The following is a 22,366-nucleotide window of genomic DNA, read 5'->3' as shown; positions in this document are numbered from 1 at the left end:
TTTAATCCACCTGGTTATAAGATAGCATAAAATATTTGCTGCTAAAATTTGGCACATTCAACTGCAGCATCAGAGAAGATGCTGAAAGTGTAAGCCCAGGGCCTTAGACAGAAAAGAAATACCTATATAACTCATCACTCAAGGTATAAACCTTAAAAACGAAGGAAAACACATGCAAGTGTTATTTCATTAGCTCTTTATTTAGCTGCCAAAAGCTCAAATTGTGTAGTTTTAATGAACCTGATAACGTACAGTCAGCTCTACTGAAGGCTGACAGAGATACTTCAGGTAAAAGGTGGTTATAAAGTCAAAGGGCATTGCAAGGTCAGGCATGCATCAATTAAATATGGGAGGTCAGAACATAGCTGCACAATGCCCACAGTTTGTCTAACTCAGTGAGATGACTGTGTGGGGTAAGAAAGCTGTCCCTGAGGAAATGTCAACCAGAGAGTGAGGCACAGGATTTTAGGGGGGCACAGAAGAGGCAGCACTACCTCATGCTAAAGAACCTGAATTTAAATTCTAGTCCACAGATGCAATTTTTAAGACCTCGGATTTCAGTCCAGAGGGAGAAAATGGATTATCAGTACCACATCTGGACATATAGATGGTATCAATATTTTAATTGTAACTGTCCCAAAGAAACAGAATTGTGATATCCCAACAAAGATTAAAGCAGTAAAAAAAAAAAGAATTTAAATTATAAGAATTTTTTTTTGTCTAGTGTGTTGATGATGGTAATGCACTTCAGAATGTAAACTTCTAATCTTTTTGCTGGCTTCTGCAAATAGGGTTGAGGTTGTTTTCATTTTGTGTTATCAACTCATCAGGGATATTGGAGAAAATTCAAAGAAAGTACTTAGATCTAAGACAAGATTTGCAAGGAAAGTGTGAGAATAGAAAAGAAAAGAATACAATCTTTGAGGAATAACAAAGAAAGTCAGAAGACAAACTTCATTTAAAGCGGTAATTGGATGAACTATAACAGAGCTGGGTGGTTGTGGCACATGACTTTAATCTCAGTACTTAGGAAGCAGAGGCAAGTGGATCTCTGTTGAGTTTGAGACCAGCTTGGTCTACATGATGAGTTCCAGGCCAGCAGGGGCCACATAGAGAGACCCTGCCTCAAATATGTATGTGAATATTTGAAGTAAGGATGCAAATCAAGAAAAATGATCTGAAGTTTTCAAGGTGATAACCTAACTTTTTGATTTATTTAAAATTATAGGATAAATCACCAAAACTAATATGAAGGCACAAAATGGGAAAGAACTTCCAAAACATCTTTTCATATTGGATTCTTTCAAATAATTCTGTCTGCTAGCAAGCATTTTGATATATTTATAAGGAGACTACTTTACTAGTTGTAATAAATAATACATTGATATGCACTGTATTACATGGTATATACTAATCCTATTTAATTTCTTCATCACTGTCCTTCATGTACGTGCTGAGTACTTACTATTAACCTATTGCTGGCTTTCCTTTACCATGTGCAGCCAATCTATCTATATTTATTATTAATATTTGTGTGTCCAAAACATTTCCTCCAATGAAATAAAAAAGTCTTTCTTATTACCGGAAAAGGGTTTGTTTTTTTCTTTTGGGGTGGGGGTTTGGTTGGCAAAAATCTAATACTTTGTAAAAGATCATTAATAGTTAACTAGTTAATAATGTCCAACCTGAGGTCTGACCTTGTTCAGGAGCCCTGCTTACTATAGCTTTGTGATCAGAATTAGTTTGCATACTGTATTTTCAAAACACAAAACTTTATGGGTGTTTTCATTAAATACAACATTCTTAAAAGCAACCAAAACAATATAAAAAAGGTCCCAACATACCCCACAAAGAAACCTCACCTCCTCTTGTCCACTAATCTCACTCAGCTACACTGTGCTGCTGCCTGGAGACGAGTGATACAGCTATTATCAAAGAACGTCTCCAGAGATATTCCTTGGTCTACAAATTATACATATGTAAGTAAATGTATATGTATGTGCGTGTTTGTAATACATGTCTAGTCTTAGACAAATAGAAATAATCTTAATTTCTTGTTTTCTTTTTAAATTTAAAAAATAAGTACCAATAAGTGTAAAAGTATATTTTAAGGAATGTTTTAATATCTGTATAGTGTTCATAGTAATTTGTAGAGGCAAATGTATTCTTTGTAACAGATCCTAATAACCCATTGAGTAGAAGGGGAAGACATGGCTTTTATAGTCTTCCTCTTGATGATGGATATTATTTTCAACCTTGGTATTTACAAGCAGTGGTATGATGAATAAAGTGTTTGTAAGGAGAAGACTTGTGCATTTGTAATTTGTGGCTGTTTCTCACGGACTGCGCTCTTCCTTCATGGAAATCAGGCTGGAGCCCATCCTTTTACATTTCACTTTGCTCTTGTTTGTTTGTTTTTTACCTTGCTAAAGTGTGTTAAAACAAAGATGAATGTCATTAGACAGGTAAGTCTTAGGTCCTCAGCCATGTCTGTGAGGCATGAATGTGTAGTCAAACCATATTTACCACAGGACAATGTGGCTTAGTCACCCAGTTCAACCTTGTATGTTGACTTCAGACATAGAAGATCTACAACACAGATAAAACTATATGGTCTAAATATTTTTTTCTAGACTTGGATCCAAAGTTTAAGTCTCTGCTCCTTACCTTAGCTTCCTTCTGGTTACCCTTCCAAATATTTCATGATTCCTAGTGATAACTTGGGCCATATTATGGGGAAGGTGAGTATTTTAAAATATAATTATGGATGCTGAAAAGACTTGAATAACATTGCATGGACCATTAGATTATCTTTGAGTTTAAACACTTTAACTAGAAAGGGGAAGATTTAAATCAACCTAGTGTTATTTTAAGGAGTTTAGTCAAAAACAGGTTGACAGAGGGAACATTTTATTCAAAATGTGGTCTTAAGACTTTATGTGCCCTCCCAAGAAAGTTGTTGATCTTGGCTGCAAGAAATTTCAAGTCCTAACAGAAAAATGGCATTTTTGTGACAAAGACTAAGCATATACTTTTATACAAACATAATTACATTCTCTCTTAGATTGCATTTCTGAAAAACATAAAACAATTCTGTTTCAGAAAGAAATGTGACTTGTCACACTGAAAAATCATGAAATTTCCATTTACTGGTGTTAATGGACTTTTCCTGAGGAGATTTATAGCAACGCCTCACTGATTCCAAATAGAGACCAACAGATCAAAGATAGGTAGGTTCCCACCCAAATCTAGCTTTGATTAGCCAACGAATTGACAGGGGTTGTTTAGGAGAACATGGGTAGGCAGCCCACCCCAGCCTCAGATGACACAGGAAAGCTTCACCGTGGAGATTAAGTCTCCACATGATGGGTAATTACACACAAAAACTGTATAACCAGTTCTTCCTGCAACTTGCATGTGTCTTCACATGGAAAGGTCTCCTCCCCAGCAGCTGCTTGCCAATTACTGAGCCTGGGAGAGGGACCCTCCACATTTTATGAGTTCCTTGTGAATTATTTGAGCCTTGTGAGTATCTACCCTCACTCTGTTAGGGGAGGTTCCCACCCAGAGGAAACAGCAATGTGACAGGTGACATTAAAATAATCATTTTTATAGATTTAAAAGTTAAACTTATTTTTGAGAATAGTTTTATAGAACCCAATATAAAATTAAGAATAATTTTATAGAACAATAGTTCTAAAATTTGTTCAGAAGAAGATATACTGGTGTTTTGTGATCACAATGTGAAATAGATTGATAGTAAGTTCAGGACATACTTATAAATTATGGGCCTTCAAGAGACACAGTAATATAATAGATTGTATCACAATACAATTGGTGCAAAATTTTTAATTAAAAAATTGTGGGAGAAAATCTATTGAGAAACCTGTATCTGCATATCTATATATCTAACTATATCTCTTTTTTTTTCCTGGAAGGCATAAACCTAGCTCATTGAGCAATCATATTTAAAAGAGAAGCAATTCATTAGGAAAAAGGATGCCTCTTATGGACTGTTGCTCTGATAAACTGTTACTGGAGAGCAGGCTAGTAGTTACTACTGCAGAATTGTGGCCACAGCTTTGGGACCACTGACTCTGCTCTGCCTTTCATTTGATAAATATTTACGTATTTTATAATGCTCAATAGAGCATCACAGTGAGCTGAACTTTCTAGGATAACTTGGAAGTAAAATCACATTTGTTGGATTCCCAAGAGACTAGTAATTCTAGGCTATCTCTGTAAACCTTGGTGGATTTCACTTGATATCTTATAAAGGTATTTAAAAACAAAATCCCAATATCATGAAAAAGAAAAAGGAGGATTATAAATGAGGGCATTAGATGTCTTCTGTCATGCATTAACATGGAGCCGAGAGTGTCTCTTTTTCAGTGTTTCCAGGGGGCTCTACTCTTATTGAGCACCATCCTTGCTGCATGAATGAAAAAAAGAACCATTCGGAGCTGCAGTCCAGATTGAGACATAATATAATGCTAGCATTTGGGAGCAGGTGACAGGAAGATCCCAAGGTGAAGGCCACCCTGCATACAGAGAAACATATAGACCCCAAAACAAACAGTAAGACAAAATTTAAACCCAACCAAGAAAAAATAAGCAAGAGTGAGAGATGTAGCTCAGGGGTAGAATGCTGTTTTTCATGCACAAATTTCTGGGATTGTTTATCATAAGAACCAAAGAACAAAATATTCAGTTGTTTTTCTTTTTTGTTTTAAATGTGGTAATTGTTAAAAACACCATGAGGTTGTTACTCATTACTCTTTGAAACAACCCTCTGGCAGGCCATCACAGGAACTTCTTTATAATCTCTGGTGCTTACAGATTTACTTTCAACTTTTCTTACTAAAATATTTCTGGGATGAATGCTAAGTGTATCTGCATTCACATAGGTGCATTGAAGACCTTCGAAGACCACCAGACCACATTTGTACTGAAATGAGGGGGCTAATTGCTTATGCAAGAGACAGAGTATTCATACCTGCAGGGGCCCTGGGCAAACAGATGTCAGAGAGAACAACCTGTAGGATTTCTGTTTTCTTTGGGTGACTTGAGAGTGAGTCTAAAAATGGGGTGATACACACTGGGCTGGAAGTTATCAGAAGGCAGAGGAAGTAGGTGCCTGGGTAAAGAAGAGTGGTTACATACAGGATCCTGGGACTGCAAACAAGCAAATAAACAAAAAACTACAATAACAGAACATTCTTGTAGTCATTTATTCCTTAGTAACGGGTGTGTTTGTTGTTTGTGCATTGCACATCCCAACCTCATGCTTGAACAAGATTTGACGGGGGCTTTACCCTGTCTCATTTTTATTGTAGCTTGACAATGAACTTGTCTCACTTTGCTATCCTGTGCAATTGCCAATATCTAATGTCAAGCTCTACAGCTTCAGCGCTTCTGAGTATTGGGTTATTCATTTTAGTTTTTTATTATAATTTATCACAACTGTTCTGGTGAGAGGAATAGAGAAGAGTGGCTTCTTTACAGACTCCAGTCTGTATGTGGTAGATCTGTCTCCACCCAAGGGACATCTACTCACCTTCTTCACTATCTGGAAAAGTGAACCAAAGAGGTAAGACCCTGGGGAGCTCCTAGAACCACATCTCACCTTTCTGTTGCCTTTGTTGTGTTTATCTTTCAGTGGGCAAGATCAGAACTGTGAAGGATCCTTCTGGAGACCTCCAGAAGGAGAGGATAAGAGAAGGAGGCCAGAATCAGGGGCTGTAGTTGCATAGATGGGGTGAGGGAAAGGGGGCCTGAGGAAACCTGAAGCAAAGGTCAGTTGTATGTCAGTAGTAATCTTATTCATCTTTGGGCTGTGGAGGAGTAGGTATTTATCCAATGAAGAATAATATTTAATTTTAAAAAGTATCAGTTTATTTGAATGTATCAGTTTGCTTAGGACTTCTTAAATGTTTTTTTCATGGTTTGATAAGTTAGAATTTTTGTTCGCTTCAGTATGCTATGCCTGAGAAATACTGTGAGGTTTGGTTGGTGACCTCTGGTGGTTAAAATGATAATTACATACAATGACATATTTCAGGAAAATTTCCTAAGTCAGCGTTTCCACAGAAAAAGCCCCAATCACAGTTTCTGGTTTGAAATAAACCTAAAGTATGTGAACAGAAAAGTTCTGCACCACAAGAACAATGTTGGCACAAAATGGCAGAGACATGGACCTTAGATGGCCCCCAAATCCAGTGCACTTGCCTGCACATGAATGTGTAAAGACCAGAGGTCAATGTCCAGTGTCTTCCTTTAGCACTGGCCATCTTAGTTTTTAAGAAAGGGTTTCTTTCTGAACCTTAAATTCATCAATTCAGCTAGGCTCTGAATGACCTCTAGGGATCCACCTGCCCACATTCCCCCAGTGCTGGGGTGACAGGTGACTCCCACTACATATGCTTGTGTGGGGGTGCTGGGAATCCAGACTCAGGGTCTCCCACTTCTACAACAAACACAGCCTCCTGGATGCTGGAACTTAATCACCATTACCTTTCAGACTCTTTGAATCCCAAGATCTCAATTCAAAGGCTAGAGTAGGGTGCCCCTAAGTGGCTTTATCAAGGTCCAAATAAGCATCAAAGTTGCATGGAAAGCTGGGGAAGTATTTGGACTTTGGGGCTTATGTAGTGAATCAGGGACTCCACATTTCAGCAAGACATGTGATGCAGAATTCACTGCAGAGGAAGAGGAAAGGGATCTGTTTCCTGGGCACTTAATCAACAAATGACTACTACATGTCTTAATATAATGGTGTTATGCCTTAAGCACAAGGCATCTCCATTTCACTGGTATGGAAGAACTTTTTACACCATTACAGTCTTCACTGTGGTTATCTAAAAGTAAATCTTTTGTAGTTTTCCCCCAGAAAATGAAAGGGCAATGTGACAATTCTCTGTCTCTTGCCCTCTCAAGTCAGCCCAAGAACACCTCCATTGCAGCATTCTTTGCCACTGATCTCGGTTCTCTTCTTATACGCCTCATAGCCAGGCTAATCATTCCACCAACTTACCATGTATTTTGTCTAGTATTTGCTTGCATTGCCTTATCTTTCATATAATGTGACATCAGTCAGGGCATTTCATGTCTGTCTCCATTTCCTCTTTTGTAAAATGGGAATCTAATTCTAGACTGTTTCATAATTGTTAGAATAAAGCAAAGCATCCGGTGTAATGCTTGATGTTGGCAAGCTTGCCAAAGTGATTATAAGTATTACTTCACACCTGGTTTTCCACCATGAATCACACATCTTATTCATATTTTATTGTGGACATACAGGTTTTGTAGTCCTTGGACACTTTTTGAAACTTTTTGCTTATCCCTGAGTAGAAACCTGATCATGACACTTGATTTTACACCTCAATCATTTACAGAAATCATTATAACTTTAAAATAAATGTGCTTTGAAAATATAAGTAAACAGTAATAGTATCCCTTCTTTTGGAAGTAATCACTAATGGAAAATAAATCTCTCCACAGGCCTTTTGGATATCGTTAAAGAAGAGGTAGTGTAAGTTACTGTCTTATCATGAAACTGTTATTTGAAGGACAATTAAGACTCTGTGTTGTTCAGCCAGTACATCTTATAACAGGGCTGCTCATATTTTTTATCCTGAAGTCTATCTCATCTCTAAAACCTGCCCAACTTCCAGTTTACCAAAGAAAACCTTTTATAGTTGCTTGGAATGCTCCAACAGATCTGTGTTTGATAAAATATAATTTTACACTGAATCTGAAAATATTTCAGATGATTGGAAGCCCCCGGCTCAAAGATGGGGAACAAAATGTTACTATATTTTATGTCAACAAATTGGGATATTACCCATGGTACACATCAGTAGGAGTCCCCATCAATGGGGGTCTTCCCCAAAATGCAAGCTTACAAGTACACCTGGAAAAGGCTGCCCAGGATATTAATTATTACATCCCTGGTGAAAATTTCAGTGGACTTGCTGTAATAGACTGGGAATATTGGCGCCCACAGTGGGCCCGGAACTGGGACTCAAAGGATATCTACAGACAAAAGTCAAGAAGACTTATTTCTGATATGAAAGAGAACATATCAGCTACTGATATTGAATATTTAGCTAAAGCAACTTTTGAGAAAAGTGCTAAAGCTTTCATGGAGGAAACTATCAAATTGGGAATCAGGAGCCGACCCAAGGGTCTTTGGGGTTATTATTTATATCCTGATTGCCACAATTATAATTTTTATGACACAAACTATACTGGGTCATGCCCAGTAGAGGAAGTTCTGAGGAATGACGAGCTCTCTTGGCTCTGGAACAGTAGTACTGCTTTGTATCCTGCTATTTCTATCAAGAAATCCTTAAGAGATAGCGAACGCACTTTGCACTTCTCACAATTTCGGGTACATGAATCAATGAGGATCTCTACCATGACATCACATGATTATGCTCTGCCTGTATTCATCTACACTCGGCTGGGATACAGAGAGGAACCTTTGCTCTTTCTTTCTAAGGTAAGACTCTACTTGTCCCATAGTGGAGGATTTCCACTACATCACTATAAGAAACATTTCCTTGTTAATCATCCCTTTGAAGAATACCTGGTTAGTGTAAAGCTAGTGTCTTATTCTTCCTTGAGTACTGGTCTACTTAGACTCTTCCTTTATGGAAACTAAATTTTGTTATCTTGCTTGTTAACATTGTTTTAAAAAGACATAGCAAGGTGGGAAAGAGCTAACATACGAGGCTAGCAGCTACTGAATTCCCTATGACTGGTTGTTGTGGGTGAGCGGGTTAAGAAATTAGAGAGTACATTTCAAAATGGGATTGTTCGCTCATACATGTAAAAGTAGAATGAAAGACATTCCTGCTTCTGGCTTCACCATTTCAAATACAAAGAGAGGAGAATCTATTTTCTTTTAAATACAAAATACCAGCTTTTACTAAGGAAGCTGTGCCCATGCCTGTAATGGTTTAAAATCATAGTTCATTTAAAAACAGTTTTAAAAGTATGAAACAATCACAAACTGGCTAAAAGTGTGTAAACCTGTAAACGGAGCCATCTTAGGTCTAGTTGCCTCTCTGATCACTGCTAATGGAAAGCTAGAAGTGTGGTGCGGGCTTGTAAATTCCATGGTAAACATGAGTGGTTTTGCAAACCAGGTTAAAGCTCCAAGAGAACTCTTTGTACCTGGTTATTTTCACTCAAGTTACATGTGTTGCCAGAGATCTCATCTGTTCCAGGAGAATAACCTTTAAACAGGGCCAACTTTGAGCTGTCCCAGTCATTTAAACAGAAACTTCCAGGAAAAAGAGTAGATTTGGATACCAATGTATACATTTTTCTGCACCAAGAAAATTTGAAACTTGTTTCAGCCATCCTTTTATGATACAATAGCATTTTACCATTTTCCTTACCTTGGTGAAGGGTTTGAGGTATTTCACCAGAGGCATTTCTTTTCAGTCCTCAGTGATAAATTTTGGTTGACTAGACTGTGCTAAAAGACAAAAGATGTTCTGATGTTCTGAGTCTTGACATCCTCAGGTGGATGCTTAGGAAACGCACTGGCCTGGGCTTTATCTTGCATGTTTATGTGAAGGAGAAACAGTGCATCTGTGGGAGGTATGGGAAATGCTCTGCCTTCACTACTATCCAGAAGGTGAAAGTCTTTACTGTGGGGTGAGAACAACACTGCCCAGAAAAATCAGCTGTGAATATTGAATCAAGAGTGGCAAGAGATCATTTCTGGGAGGTTTGGAAAAGTTATCTAAATTTTTACAGAATAATCCCGACTCTGGCATTGGAAGTGAAATCATAGTATATATATCAAAAATTATATTTTAACTTCCTATATATATATTTGTATATTTAGCTTAATAATGTTCCTTTCTTCAGTGGTGATTAATTTATTTTTAAAAATAAGGAACCACGTTCATCTGGAAAGGCAACTCAGTGTGTTGGTACATTCTGCACACTGCACATGGCGTAGGTAACTTTTTTTTTTTTAATAGCAATAGCTCAGAAATGCTACTATCTCCTCTCAGGAAGGTAGCACCAGTTTTTGGGCCTTATCCTAAAAGGGCAGCTTCTTTTTGAGTGTTTAAAAACATCAGCATACATACACCTCTGCATTCAATCTACCAAAAAATCTACTCACAATTAAAAAAGAGGTGATATTCATTTGACCCAAACTCTGAAACGACTATGAGGGGATGCACACATACAGTTAGGATGGGTAGCAAATCTCTTACCTTTTCCAGAACCCAGTGTCTCAGTTCTTGACACAAAAACAGAGGGTCGGGGACACTATCACCTACCACACTGATCTAACAGAAGTATGATAAAAAAAATCAAGTGAGAAAAGGTATGTGAAAATTTGAATCACTTCAGAAATACACATGGAATAGCTATTATTTTAAAACAAGTATCAAACCCTTGCCCTTAACCGCTATCTAAGAATCCCAGGCAGCAGTCATAGCTTGGGGAAATAATACAGAAACAGTAACATCTCATTCCACTGGGAGGATGGCCTGTACCACCAACATATAAATTCAATCTAGACATAATTATGTGGTGTTGTGCTCTATAAAAACAATGAAAGATGTTCCTGTGGCTGAAGATTTAAATTGTGTGTGTGTGTGTGTGCGCGCGTGTGCGTGCGCGTGCGTGGGTGCATGCGTGCGTGTGTGTGTGTGTGTGCGTGTGCATGTGCGTGTGCGTGTGTGTGTGTGTGTGTGTGTGTGTGTGTGTGTGTGTGTGTGTGAAAATTAGTTTCCCTGGCAACATGCAAAGTATGTCTTTAGCAACTGTTATTCCATATGTCTCCCACTAGTAGACTACTTTCTAACATAAATTCTGGTAAGTACTAGGGACCAAAAATCAAGTATGGAGGAAGATTCCTCTAGGTATCCTACCTTTTACTTCTTTTATCTCCCTTACAGATATACAATGTAATTTGATTATATCCACCTTCCACTTTGCCCCTCAATGCTCCCCATCATCCCCTCCATACATATACCTCCCATTTTAAGTCCTCATTTTTAGAATAACACATTTAGTACAGTTAGTGCTACCTGCCTGTACATGGGTATGAGGCCATGTAATGGAGTATGAGCAACTTACTAGTGGCCACACTTTCAAAGAAACATGATTTCCTGTCTATCCAAAAACCACCAACAGCCAATAGCTCCTAAGGAAGGAGTGGAAACCACATGAGCTCCCCAACCAGACTAGAATTTTAATTAGCTTGATCTTAAGCAGGCACCACAGCTGCTGAGAGTTTATGAATGCAATAGAAACACCATGTAGAGGAGGAGGCAGTATTTCAATGCATTTCTTCTCACCTACCAGCTCTTGCATTCTTTCTGTCCCCAATTCCTTGATGTTACCTGAATCTCAGAAGGGTAGAGTGTGTGGAGGGTTGATATGATGTCCCAATGAAGGCTGATCACTCATAGACTCTTATTCTCAGCACTTTAAACCATTATGAGTTTGTTTGAGTCACTGCTCACTGCAAAAAGAAGCTTCTATGACCAAAGTTAAGAATAGTACATATTTATAGATATAGTAAATACACGTGATTAAAAGCAGTTTGATAATATGACCACTTAGCAAAATTGCAGTCATAGGTATCGGTCTAGGGCCTATGACCTTCCCAGTTACAGGCCTAAGACCTGGTTTACATTGCTAGATCTGAATTCCCTCTTGTTGAGTGGGCTACAAATCTAAGCACAAAGTGGTTGATTACCTCTCTAACACTTGTGACATTATTGTACCAGTAGGCACATCTGGTCAGGGTGGTAAGTATTGTAGCAGTATTACTCAGTACTGTGATGGGTGCCAAGATGGTCTGCATGCACTACGAAAGCTAGCATGGATGGAGGAAGTTTTCTGGTTAATTTCAGATTGGTTTCTTTTTCTTTGTCCTTTAACCAAAGTACTTATTAACTTCTGAAACACTGATTGAATTTGAGAATCATGGGCAAAAGTAGAGGCCAGAATGGGACTCAGAGGCTCATTTTTGCTACAGCCACTTTGTTCCTTTACTTCTCTGTTCGTGTGATACCATCTATGAAGTCCCACCTCTTAGGTGCTCCCTGTATATTCCTGAAGGCACCTTCTTGATGGCTTCCTTAGTGCCTTTAGTTTTCTGGTCCCCAGACCATAGCTTGTCTGTGATTCAATTATCACCTTGAACTCTACCAGATGACAGTGAACTATTGTAAAAATAACATTTTTTTTTAAAATGTTACCACCCATTTATCTTTGGTCAAAATGTGCTTGAAGACTTGCTATTTTTTTTTTTTTTGTTTTTGTTTTTGTTTTTGTTTTTGTTTTCCGAGACAGGGTTTCTCTGTGTAGCTTTGCGCCTTTCCTGGGACTCACTTGGTAGCCCAGGCTGGCCTCGAACTCACAGAGATCCGCCTGGCTCTGCCTCCCAAGTGCTGGGATTAAAGGCGTGTGCCACCACCGCCCTGCTCGACTTGCTATATTTTTAATCGGTTCCAATAAACCCTCTCTCATAAGGACACTAAGGGAGTGACATACTTAAAAGAAACTAATATAACCTTGGGAGTATGGCTGTCAACACATAAACCTGTAGCTTCCATATTTAATGAATGTAAATCAATGACATAAATACAAGATATAAATGCCATTTCCCATTCCTCCTTTGATAAAGTCACCTTAATCATAAGCAGGCTCTTGGAGACTTTCTTCTGATCACACTGTGTGACTCTCCTCTTGCTGGTCTCAAGGTTGTTTCAAAGTCAGTGGTCTGAGTTTCTCATACTTATGCTTTTGAGTCAACAGCTGTCCATTCTGCAGTTTGCAATCTGAGCCACGCATAGGTGATTCCTCTTCCACTTGCATTCACCAGACTGTTGACAGTTTTCAAAATCCTTTTATGTACATCATCTCGTTTGAACCCCAGAGAACCTCCCCTTGTTTTGTGGGCTGTCTGATATTATAGTCTTGCAATATAGAAATGGGTATGAACCAGAGGCATAAATCAATTCAAACTTAACTCTCTCTTCACATTTCAAAAATCTCGAGAACAATATCAGTAAAATCTGTTTAAAGATGGACATTGTAAAATTGTTCATTTGAATGATGGACTATGGAAATGTCAGACAAAGAGTAATTCCCTAGGTATTGATATTATGATAAGGGAGCCAAATTAAAAAGTTTGATTTTTTTGCTTGTATTTTCTTCCAACTCACCATTTTCTATCACCTAACTTATGAAAATTATCCTTGGAGTAAAAGGTAAGTGTTTAGTGTTCTGAATAGAGGAAGAATACATTGTAATTTAATAAGCTAGGAAGCCAGTATCATAGACCCAACTCCTATTTCCCCTTTCTGTTCCCTTGGTCCAAAATCATCTTTAGGCACCAAGATAATCTTTAAATGATAAAGCACAAATTCTTCCTTCTGAAACCTCTATTTCCTTTACTTTAATCATATTGGGAGAAATCCTTGAGGATTTGTCATTGCAAGATGAGACTGGATAAACCCCAGAACTTTGAAATTAAATATAGATTATTTCAGGGGCCAAATATAAAGGCTGGACAAAGAGACTGGAGACACAAAGCCACCTGAGTGACGGTGCTGGTGAAGCTCCACAGATGTACGTGGCAGATTAGAGAAGGAAACTGAAAGTCTCAGGAAAAGGAAAATCTTTGGATTCTGTTTATGCATTTATACATATGGCTAGCTTGTGACCAAATGTCCCCAGTGAACTTCAAATACACAGCTGTTGATGGCTATTTATATACTAATTGTTTAAAAAATAATACCTTGTGTAGCACAAATTCTAATTGGTCTTAATAAAAACCCAGAGCCAGGTATCAGGGTGAATGCTGAAAGATTAGAGTAACTAAGGAACAAGCCACAGCCACCTCTCACTTCACCAAGTCCTCAGCCAAAAGGGACTGAGTTCCTTTCTCCTCCTGCCTTGTATTTCTTTCTCTGCCCAGCCATATTACTTCCCGTCTCTACTTCCCCAGTGCTGGGATTAAAGGTGTTTGTGCCTCCCAAGTACTGGGAGCAAAGGCAGGAGATCCCCAGTGCTGGCTAACTAGTGGTTGGCTTTACCCTCTGATCTTCAGGCAAACTTTATTTGTTAGAGCATACACAAAATATCACTACAATCCTGCCTATTGAGATGTAATATTTTTCTTTAAAATATTTATATGTACATATATATTTTATTTATTCTTCTCTAATATATTACATCCCTACTGTAGTTTCCTCTCCTCTCCACTCCTTCTTGTCTTTCCCCACATCCTCCCCTCTCCTGCAGATCCACTCATCACTCCCCCTCAGTTTCCCTTCAGAAAAGAGTAGGCCTCTCAGGGATATCAACCAAAATCCCAGATCAAGTTGCAATAAGACTAGGCACCTCCCCTCATACTAAGGCTGGATGAGGCAACCTAGTAGGAGAAAAAGGGTCCTGAAAATAGGCAAAAGAGTCAGAGACAGGCCCTGCTTCCAAGCTACACAACCATAACATGTAGGCAGAGGGCTTAGGTCAGATCCTTGCAGATTCCTTGGTTGTTGGTTCAGTCCCTATGAGTCCCCATGAGTCCTGCTTAGTTGGTTTTCTTGAGTAGTACATGCTCTTAATCCCAGTACTCAGAGGCAAAGGCTGGAAGATCTCTATGAGTTTGAGTTTAGCCTTATGTATACAGTAAGTTCCAGAGCAGCCAAGGGTACTTAGTGAGACTCTGTCTAAACACACACACACACACAAACACACACACAAACACACACACACACAGAGTTGTATATGATCAGAGAATAGGATTCCGAGCATCACTCTATCTCACATTTATGTCACTCTAGGAAAGCAGAGGGTGATAATCTAGGGAGTATTTGGGCTCAGTCTGAAATCTTAATTCCTGGTGAGCTGATTTGTCTTCCAATGACTAATTAACTTTGTTCTCTTCCCTCTAGCAAGACCTAATTAGTATCATAGGAGAAAGTGCTGCATTGGGAGCTGCAGGCATTGTCATTTGGGGAGACATGAATTTAACTTCATCTGAGGTAGGTCGGTACCTCCAGGGTCTATTGTTGCTGGAGGGCTTCTCTCCAGGTTCCACCAAGCCCCACAGTCCCACAATCCACGTATAAAATAATCACTCAGACGCTTATATCACTTATAAACTGTATGGCCGTGGCAGGCTTCTTGCTAACTGTTCTTATATCTTAAATTAACCCATTTCTATAAATCTATACCTTGCCACGTGGCTGGTGGCTTACCAGAGTCTCTACATGCTGCTTCTCCTGGCGGTGGCTGCAGTGTCTCTCCTCCTTTTTCCTGTTTCCCTAATTCTCCTCTCTCCTTGTCCCGCCTATACTTCCTGTCTGGTCACTGGCCATCAGTGTTTTATTTATATAGAACGATATCCACAGCACTTCCCCTTTTCTTCTTTTTTTAAAAAGGAAGGTTTTAACTTTAACATGGTAAAATTACATATAACAAAACAATTATTGAGCAAGAATTGCAGTTACAATATTAAAGATGTCCTATCTACCTTATACTTGTGAGTTTAAGGTTTTATATCTAACTTATCTTTTATCATAACTGAGGAAATTACAACTATCTAGTCTTCAAACACATCAAAGACCTCAGAAGGATATAATATTACCTGAGAAATGGGAGAAGGATATAAGCAACTTTTGGGAGTCTTACAGGGTAGACAGAGACAGCTGACAGCCTGGACAGTCATCTAATGTTCCTTTGTAAAGTTGGGGCATCTGTCTTTAGCTTACAGGCCTAGAGTCTCTCCATCATTTTTTTCAGTGTCCTGTAGAATGTATGACAGTTTCCTCTGCAAAGCAGAAACCTGAAGGACCATTTTGTCAAGCAAAGTTCAGTGGTCATCCTTCCATGGGTCTTGCATGTCCAGTCGATCAAGCAGTCCAGGCAAGAACAGTTTCTTGCCCAAATGGCTATCTTTGCCAAGGTGAAGATAAACTCCATATGGAGTGTCTTTGATGCCCATATGCCTCTCTGAAGTAAATCCAGTGCTACCAGGAGCAGACATGTCTCACTGTCCAGAACGTCTAAATTTTTAAAACATTTTAAATGCCATATTCTGTAGGTCTTAGAAGTGTTTGAAGACTACCTATCCATCTGAAATATATCTATGTACACCTAGAAGACTTATCTAACATGGCTATAAATATGATTATCATAGATGACTAATTATTAATCTATTTCTTAATTATCCATTACAATTTTAAATGAGTTACATAAACATAATACCTCAAAAAAGAATAGAAATATATATACAGGATAACAAAATTAACTTTTAAGTTTGTATCAATAAACTAAAATTTTTACCAATGTAAAACATTTTAAACATAAACTAAAATCTATACCAATGTAAAACATTTTAAACAAGTTGTTCTTTAAAAGTAGGTTCATTAATCTACCCTTTTTCTTATCATCTCTATATCCTATATATCTATATAATATCCCCTTTTCTTTTTTAGAAAGAGATCGCATTTATAATCAACCTGTTTTAAATAAAAATATTGGTTTTTTTCTGTCTAACACCAGAGGGCTCTTCTGATTTGGGACACAAGAATCTCTTAACCATTTTTTTTTAAGCAATATGTCTGGGTTTAGATGGGGAGTGAGCCAATTCCACCTCTAAAGCCAGCTTGGCATATTTGGGAATTTGGGTGTAGCATCTCTTACTACTTCCTGCTGGAGGGGGGCACTGTATCTTATGGGGACGCAAAGAAAATTTTAGGCCTATGGGGTAGTCCTTGAGGCTGTATTGTGGGAGCCAGTTGCCTTGAAACCATTCTAGATGTTGGATCATCTGGGCCATGGTGTCATCGGAGTCCTTTCAGGGGGTCTTGGCTGGTGAAACCTGATGTATCTTAATCTGGAACAAATCCATAGCCTCTGGCTTTCTGTGGAAACAAAAGCAGAACCTCTTTTCCAAAGCAACATATCCTTAAATCCAAATTTTGAAGTCAAGGTACCTTTAAAATATACATATTGGTTTAATTTAACATCTTTTTCGATCAAATTTTTTTTTTTGAGACAGGGTTTCTCTGTGTAGCTTTGTGCCTTTCCTGGGACTCTCTTGGTAGCCCAGGCTGGCCTTGAACTCACAGAGATCCGCCTGCCTCTGACTCCTGATTGCTGGGATTAAAGGCGTGCGCCACCACCGCCCGGCTTCAATCAAATGTTTTTTTGCAGTTAAAAATCCCAAAGACAACACAATCCAGATTCTCTGTGTAATATTCATCTTTACGTGGCTTTTTTATATTAATTTTTCTTTTTTTTTGTCTCTTTCAAGCCTACTTATATTTTACACACATTGTAAACGATTTTATCTGAATCAGTCTTATTGTGAATCTATTGCTTTAAACTGCAGTATTCTAAGACTGAAACAGTGCTGTGGCTGCTGGCAGACACCTCATTACCGCCATACTGCTGGTCAAACGCAAACGCCAGGAACCCGCCAGTAGTTCAAACCCGCGTTTTGTGGTGTCTAGCTGCCTGTATGAGACAATTTCTTATTAAATATTCTCAGGTTTAAGGTGGAAACTCGAGCCATTGGACGCCATTTGTTGCTGGAGGGCTTCTCTCCAGGTTCCACCAAGCCCCACAGTCCCACAATCCACGTATAAAATAATCACTCAGATGCTTATATTACTTATAAACTGTATGGCCGTGGCAGGCTTCTTGCTAACTGTTCTTATATCTTAAATTAACCCATTTCTATAAATCTGTACCTTGCCACATGGCTGGTGGCTCACTGGTGTCTTTACATGTTGTTTGTCCTGGCGGTGGCTGCAGTGTCTCTTCCTCTTTCCTGTTTCCCCAATTCTCCTTTCTCCTTGTCCCGCCTATACTTCCTGTCTGGTCACTGGCCATCAGTGTTTTATTTATATAGAGCGATATCCACAGCAGTCTATTGTTCTGCTTTCCTGTAGAGATCACTCTAATCAAAGATCTCAGTATTCCCCTAGCAAGCCAGAGTTAGGGCAAAAGTCAAAATCAGTACTTAGGACTTACATAGGCCTAAAATATTCACTGTAAAAAGACAGTAATCATCACACCGATATTTGTTTGATATGTATCATGTGCTAAGAGGTATGCTTTTTTTGTGTGTTTGTTTTGGGTCTGCTCACTTACTGGTCATGTCAGCTGATGACTATTCATAGACAAAGAGACAAGAGGGGAAATGAAACAGCTTAGTAGCTAGTCAGGCTAGTTAGTAGTAGAACTGTTCTTATCCACTATAGATTTTTGAGGTTGGATCCCTTGCATTGAATCACTACATGAAATATTGTATCCTATCTGGAGAAGTAGAAAAAGATGCTAACTTTTAAATCTCCCTACTAGAAGTATTTTTTTCCCTAAAGAGAAGCCAGCTAGAAATTGATAGCCTTTAAAACAAGATTGAGGTATCTTTTCAAATTTCTCCCAGCTGAAATAGCATTCACTTCAAGAAATCGTCTGGCTTTCCTTAAGCCACATTAATTGCAATCTACTATTTATCTCCAGTTGTCCTTTGTTTATCTACCCAAAGTATTACTATAACACATCCAGGCAAAAAGAGAGCTTGCTTCCTTCTTCCGTGTCCTTCGTGTAGGCTGCCAGCAGAAACTGTGGTCCACCTCAAGGATCCAGATTAGAAGTGGTTCTTCCCACTTCAAATGATTTAATGGAGAAAAAAATCCCTCACAGGTGTGTGCCCAGTCATTTGAGTTTTAGTTAATTCCAGATATAGTCAAATTGATAATGAAGAATAGCCATCACACATATCTATGAGCATTACTCAGAGAGCCAGAGCTTCAGCTGCTGTCTCATGGCTGTTGAGGAAGAGATTCATCAGGAAATAGTATACACAATGAGGTGTCATTTATGTAGAACATGTTCTAGAAAATACACACAAATGACCTAGTGTTAACAGCTTTCCTGTATCTAGCTGTGTAGGAATATAGAACCCACAACAGGTCATGTTTAAGTATAAGTCACCAAGAAGTCCAGAATGCCATAGGTGGGAGGCTCTACAATAAATCTGAACTTGATGACTCAGATTTTCTTAACACAACCGGAAAGAACAACTCACCCTGAGAGACAGCCTATAGCAGGAGCTCTGGCGTAGATTCTACTTTGTGTTTGGTCATTCTTTCTCATACTACTCATTACCTTGAGAGCCAGGAGGAAAAGAAAACAATGCATGGATTGAAGAAAGGCAAGAATCTACATGTTGACTCAGGCAGCTTGTTAGTTCAGTTACTTTGCCTTATTGAAACATCTCCTGGCCTTTCTCATTTCCGATCTGAGACCTTTGGGTTATAGTAGAGTCCAAGAGTTTACCCACTAGGACAAAGCCATCCAGTTTTAGGCCAGTCTAAACAACTGTCTTTTGGGTCTAAAATATCTGATCCAGGGTTTTTTGTTTTTGTTTTTGTTTTTAAATACCTTTTCAGGAGAACTGTTCAAAAGTGAACCACTTTGTGAATTCTGATTTTGGGAGCTACATAATCAATGTGACCAGAGCAGCTGAGATGTGCAGTCACCACCTTTGCAAGAATAATGGGAGGTGCATACGGAAGACATGGGAAGCACCCCATTACCTCCATCTGAACCCTGCAAGTTACCACATCGAGACCTCTGAGGATGGGGAATTCATAGTGAAGGGAAGAGCATCAGAAGCAGACCTAGCTGTGATGGAAGAGAATTTTCAATGTCACTGTTACCAGGGCTATGAAGGGGCTGATTGTAGAGAAACAAAGGAATCCGATAGCTGCTCTGGGGTTTCCCTTTTCTCTAGCTCAGTAATAACATTGTGTCTGCTAGTTGTAGCCAGTTATCAATGCACTCAGCTGTGACATGATTGAGTTTAAAGGGAATTGTGTCCTCTTAAGTAGAGTGTTAGGGAACAGATGGATTTCATATTTTTTTCTCTTATGGGTTCCTCTGAGAGGTACTATAAGTCAACATATGTGTCACAACATAAATAGGAACCTATTACTTTATTTGCTACACTTTGGTTAAAAACCAGATGGAGGAGAAAAAAAATAATGTATACTGTTTTCTTACTTGAATATTTAAAATGTATTTAAATCAAATTTTATTCTTTTTCTAATTGTATAATGAATACAAATGAATATTAAGGTTGTGATTTTCAATGACGTTTTCTAGATAGAAATTTATTTAAGGATGGACTACAAGTAGTCACGTGGTTCAACAGATAGGGTCACCTCAGTCATGACCTGGTCAAGTAGGTCATCATAGAAGATGAAATTCAGGGTTTTTGTGCCAACCCCAGCCTCTCCTGTATCTGCTTCCCTGCTGACCTCACAGAGGCAGTGCCAACTCAGCCTCACCTGTGTCTGCTCCCCTGCTGACCTCACAGAGGCAGTGCCAACCCAGCCTTACCTGCGTCTGCTTCCCCACTGACCTCACAGAGGGCAGTGCCAACCCAGCCTCACCTGTGTCTGCTCCCCTGCTGACCTCACAGAGGCAGTGCCAACTCAGCCTCACCTGTGTCTGCTTCCCTGCTGACCTCACAGAGGCAGTGCCAACCCAGCCTCACCTGCGTCTGCTTCCCTGCTGAACTCACAGAGGCAGTGCCAACCCAGCCTCAGCTGTGTCTGCTTCCCTGCTGAACTCAAGGAAGACTGGTGTGTCTTCTTAGAAGAGTTCAGGGAGCCGCTTCCAACTCTTTACAAAGGTCTCTCTCAATCATCAACCTCTTCCTTCACAGACCCTACCAGTCTTCATACCGAAAAATGATTGTCCAGGCCGAGAGTGCAGTAGATTCAAAAGCTCAAGCCATGTTGATAAAATGCAGCTGGTCACTTTTGAAAATGAAATTTTTAATGAAAGAGATTTCATAAATGACACTTAAGAGGTGCTGTTGAAAAAAAGTCCATGAGAAAAATTAGCTATTTTTGTATCCCCTTGCTCCCCATATGACTTTCGAGTAGTAGATTTGGATTTAGAATCACTTTGAACCTGATTTGAATTATATTTTTACTACCAATGTGGTGCTATAAATCTTAAAATTCCCCTTTATGGTCTGAATTTTGGTAATATAATTTTTACCTCAGCAAATTATTCTGGGGATTAAATACAGCAACCTGTTTTGCACTCTTGGGTTCTTAGTACACTTAGCTGTCCAGGATAATCTTGTGATGACTAAAACAACAGGAAAGGTAAAGATAAAACAGTCAAGCTATTTCCTTCTGTAGCCAGGGACCACTTATAATTACTTATGCATTGTGGTGTGGCCTTGAGAGCCGCTCTCAGGGGATAGGATTTTCTTATCATAATGATAATTTAGTAGGAATAATGACTCAAGAAAGATATGATGCTGATAAAGAAGGAATGAAAGTTGATGCCTTATCCTCTTTTAACTCTTTTCACTTCATAGCTGTCTGATGGTGGTGCTTGTCTTTCATCCCAATACTGAGGAGGCAGAATCCAGAGGATCTTTGTGAGTTTAAGGCCAGTGTAGTCTTACAGAGCTAGTTCCAGAACAGCCAGGGCTACATAGGGAAACCCAGTCTCAAAAAAAGCAAAAACAAACAAACAAACAAACAGTGCAGTTGAGGGTCCCTGATTGTTAGAGGTCATTACATTGTGAAAGTTTAATTCTGAAATGTACCATATAAACAAACAAAGCTTTCATAATACCGTGAATGAGAGGTATGATTATGTAGTAGATTATTCAAAAATTAAATTAATCTTTTACATCAAAGACAATGTGATTAGCATTATAGAACATTCACCAAATTAAAAGAATAACCAAAGAAATCACCAATAAACACTATACTACACATTGGTAACTTTTGGTGTAGTCTTGCCTAATACTTCTTGTAAAATGACTTTTATATTGTTGTAATCATAACATATATATTTTATAAACTGTGTGTTTCAATTAATGATGTGAGTGGTTTTCATAATCATTTCATAATCTTTATGCATATTATTTAAAAATCATTTTCTCTTCCAGGGGAGGGATTGAAAGTAAGCAAGTGATTTAACACTTACTTTTATTTTGAGTTAGCATCTAGGTTAGTTAGGCTGGCCTGGAACTTGTTATGTGTCTGTGAACTGAAGTGTCTGGAAGAAGACATACCTATGTCAAAGATTCTTACAAGGTTCACTGACTAATTAGAACTTCTGAGATTGTGAGGAGCTGGAGTGTGGCAGGCCGGGAACTAAAATATATTGGGCTATTTTTAGCACCCTTAGAGCCATTCATTGACTATCTAAGTGCTTGTGACTATTAGATAAATATTTTTGGAAAGTATGTATGATGCAGAATAGTGACACAATGTACTTAAGACAGAGAAGTGTTGAGGCCTTGAGCCTTTTCTTCTGAAGCTCA

General features: G+C 38.7%; 1 protein-coding gene across 1 annotated transcript; it reads left to right on the top strand.

Moving 5' to 3' along the window:
- Window positions 1-1,852: 1,852 nt before the first annotated feature.
- Window positions 1,853-21,917, top strand: LOC114695618 (hyaluronidase-4). The gene is made up of 4 exons (XM_028873016.2): window positions 1,853-1,979; window positions 7,501-8,503; window positions 14,946-15,035; window positions 19,458-21,917. Exons 2-4 carry the CDS (start codon window positions 7,550-7,552, stop codon window positions 19,857-19,859), a joined length of 1,446 nt encoding a protein of 481 aa, XP_028728849.1. The 5' UTR covers window positions 1,853-1,979; window positions 7,501-7,549; the 3' UTR covers window positions 19,860-21,917.
- Window positions 21,918-22,366: the final 449 nt, after the last annotated feature.

Source organism: Peromyscus leucopus, chromosome 3, assembly GCF_004664715.2.
Source record: "Peromyscus leucopus breed LL Stock chromosome 3, UCI_PerLeu_2.1, whole genome shotgun sequence".
NCBI lineage: Eukaryota > Metazoa > Chordata > Mammalia > Rodentia > Cricetidae > Peromyscus > Peromyscus leucopus.
Note: the sequence above shows the minus strand (reverse complement) of the source record. Positions and strands in the feature narration are given on the sequence as shown.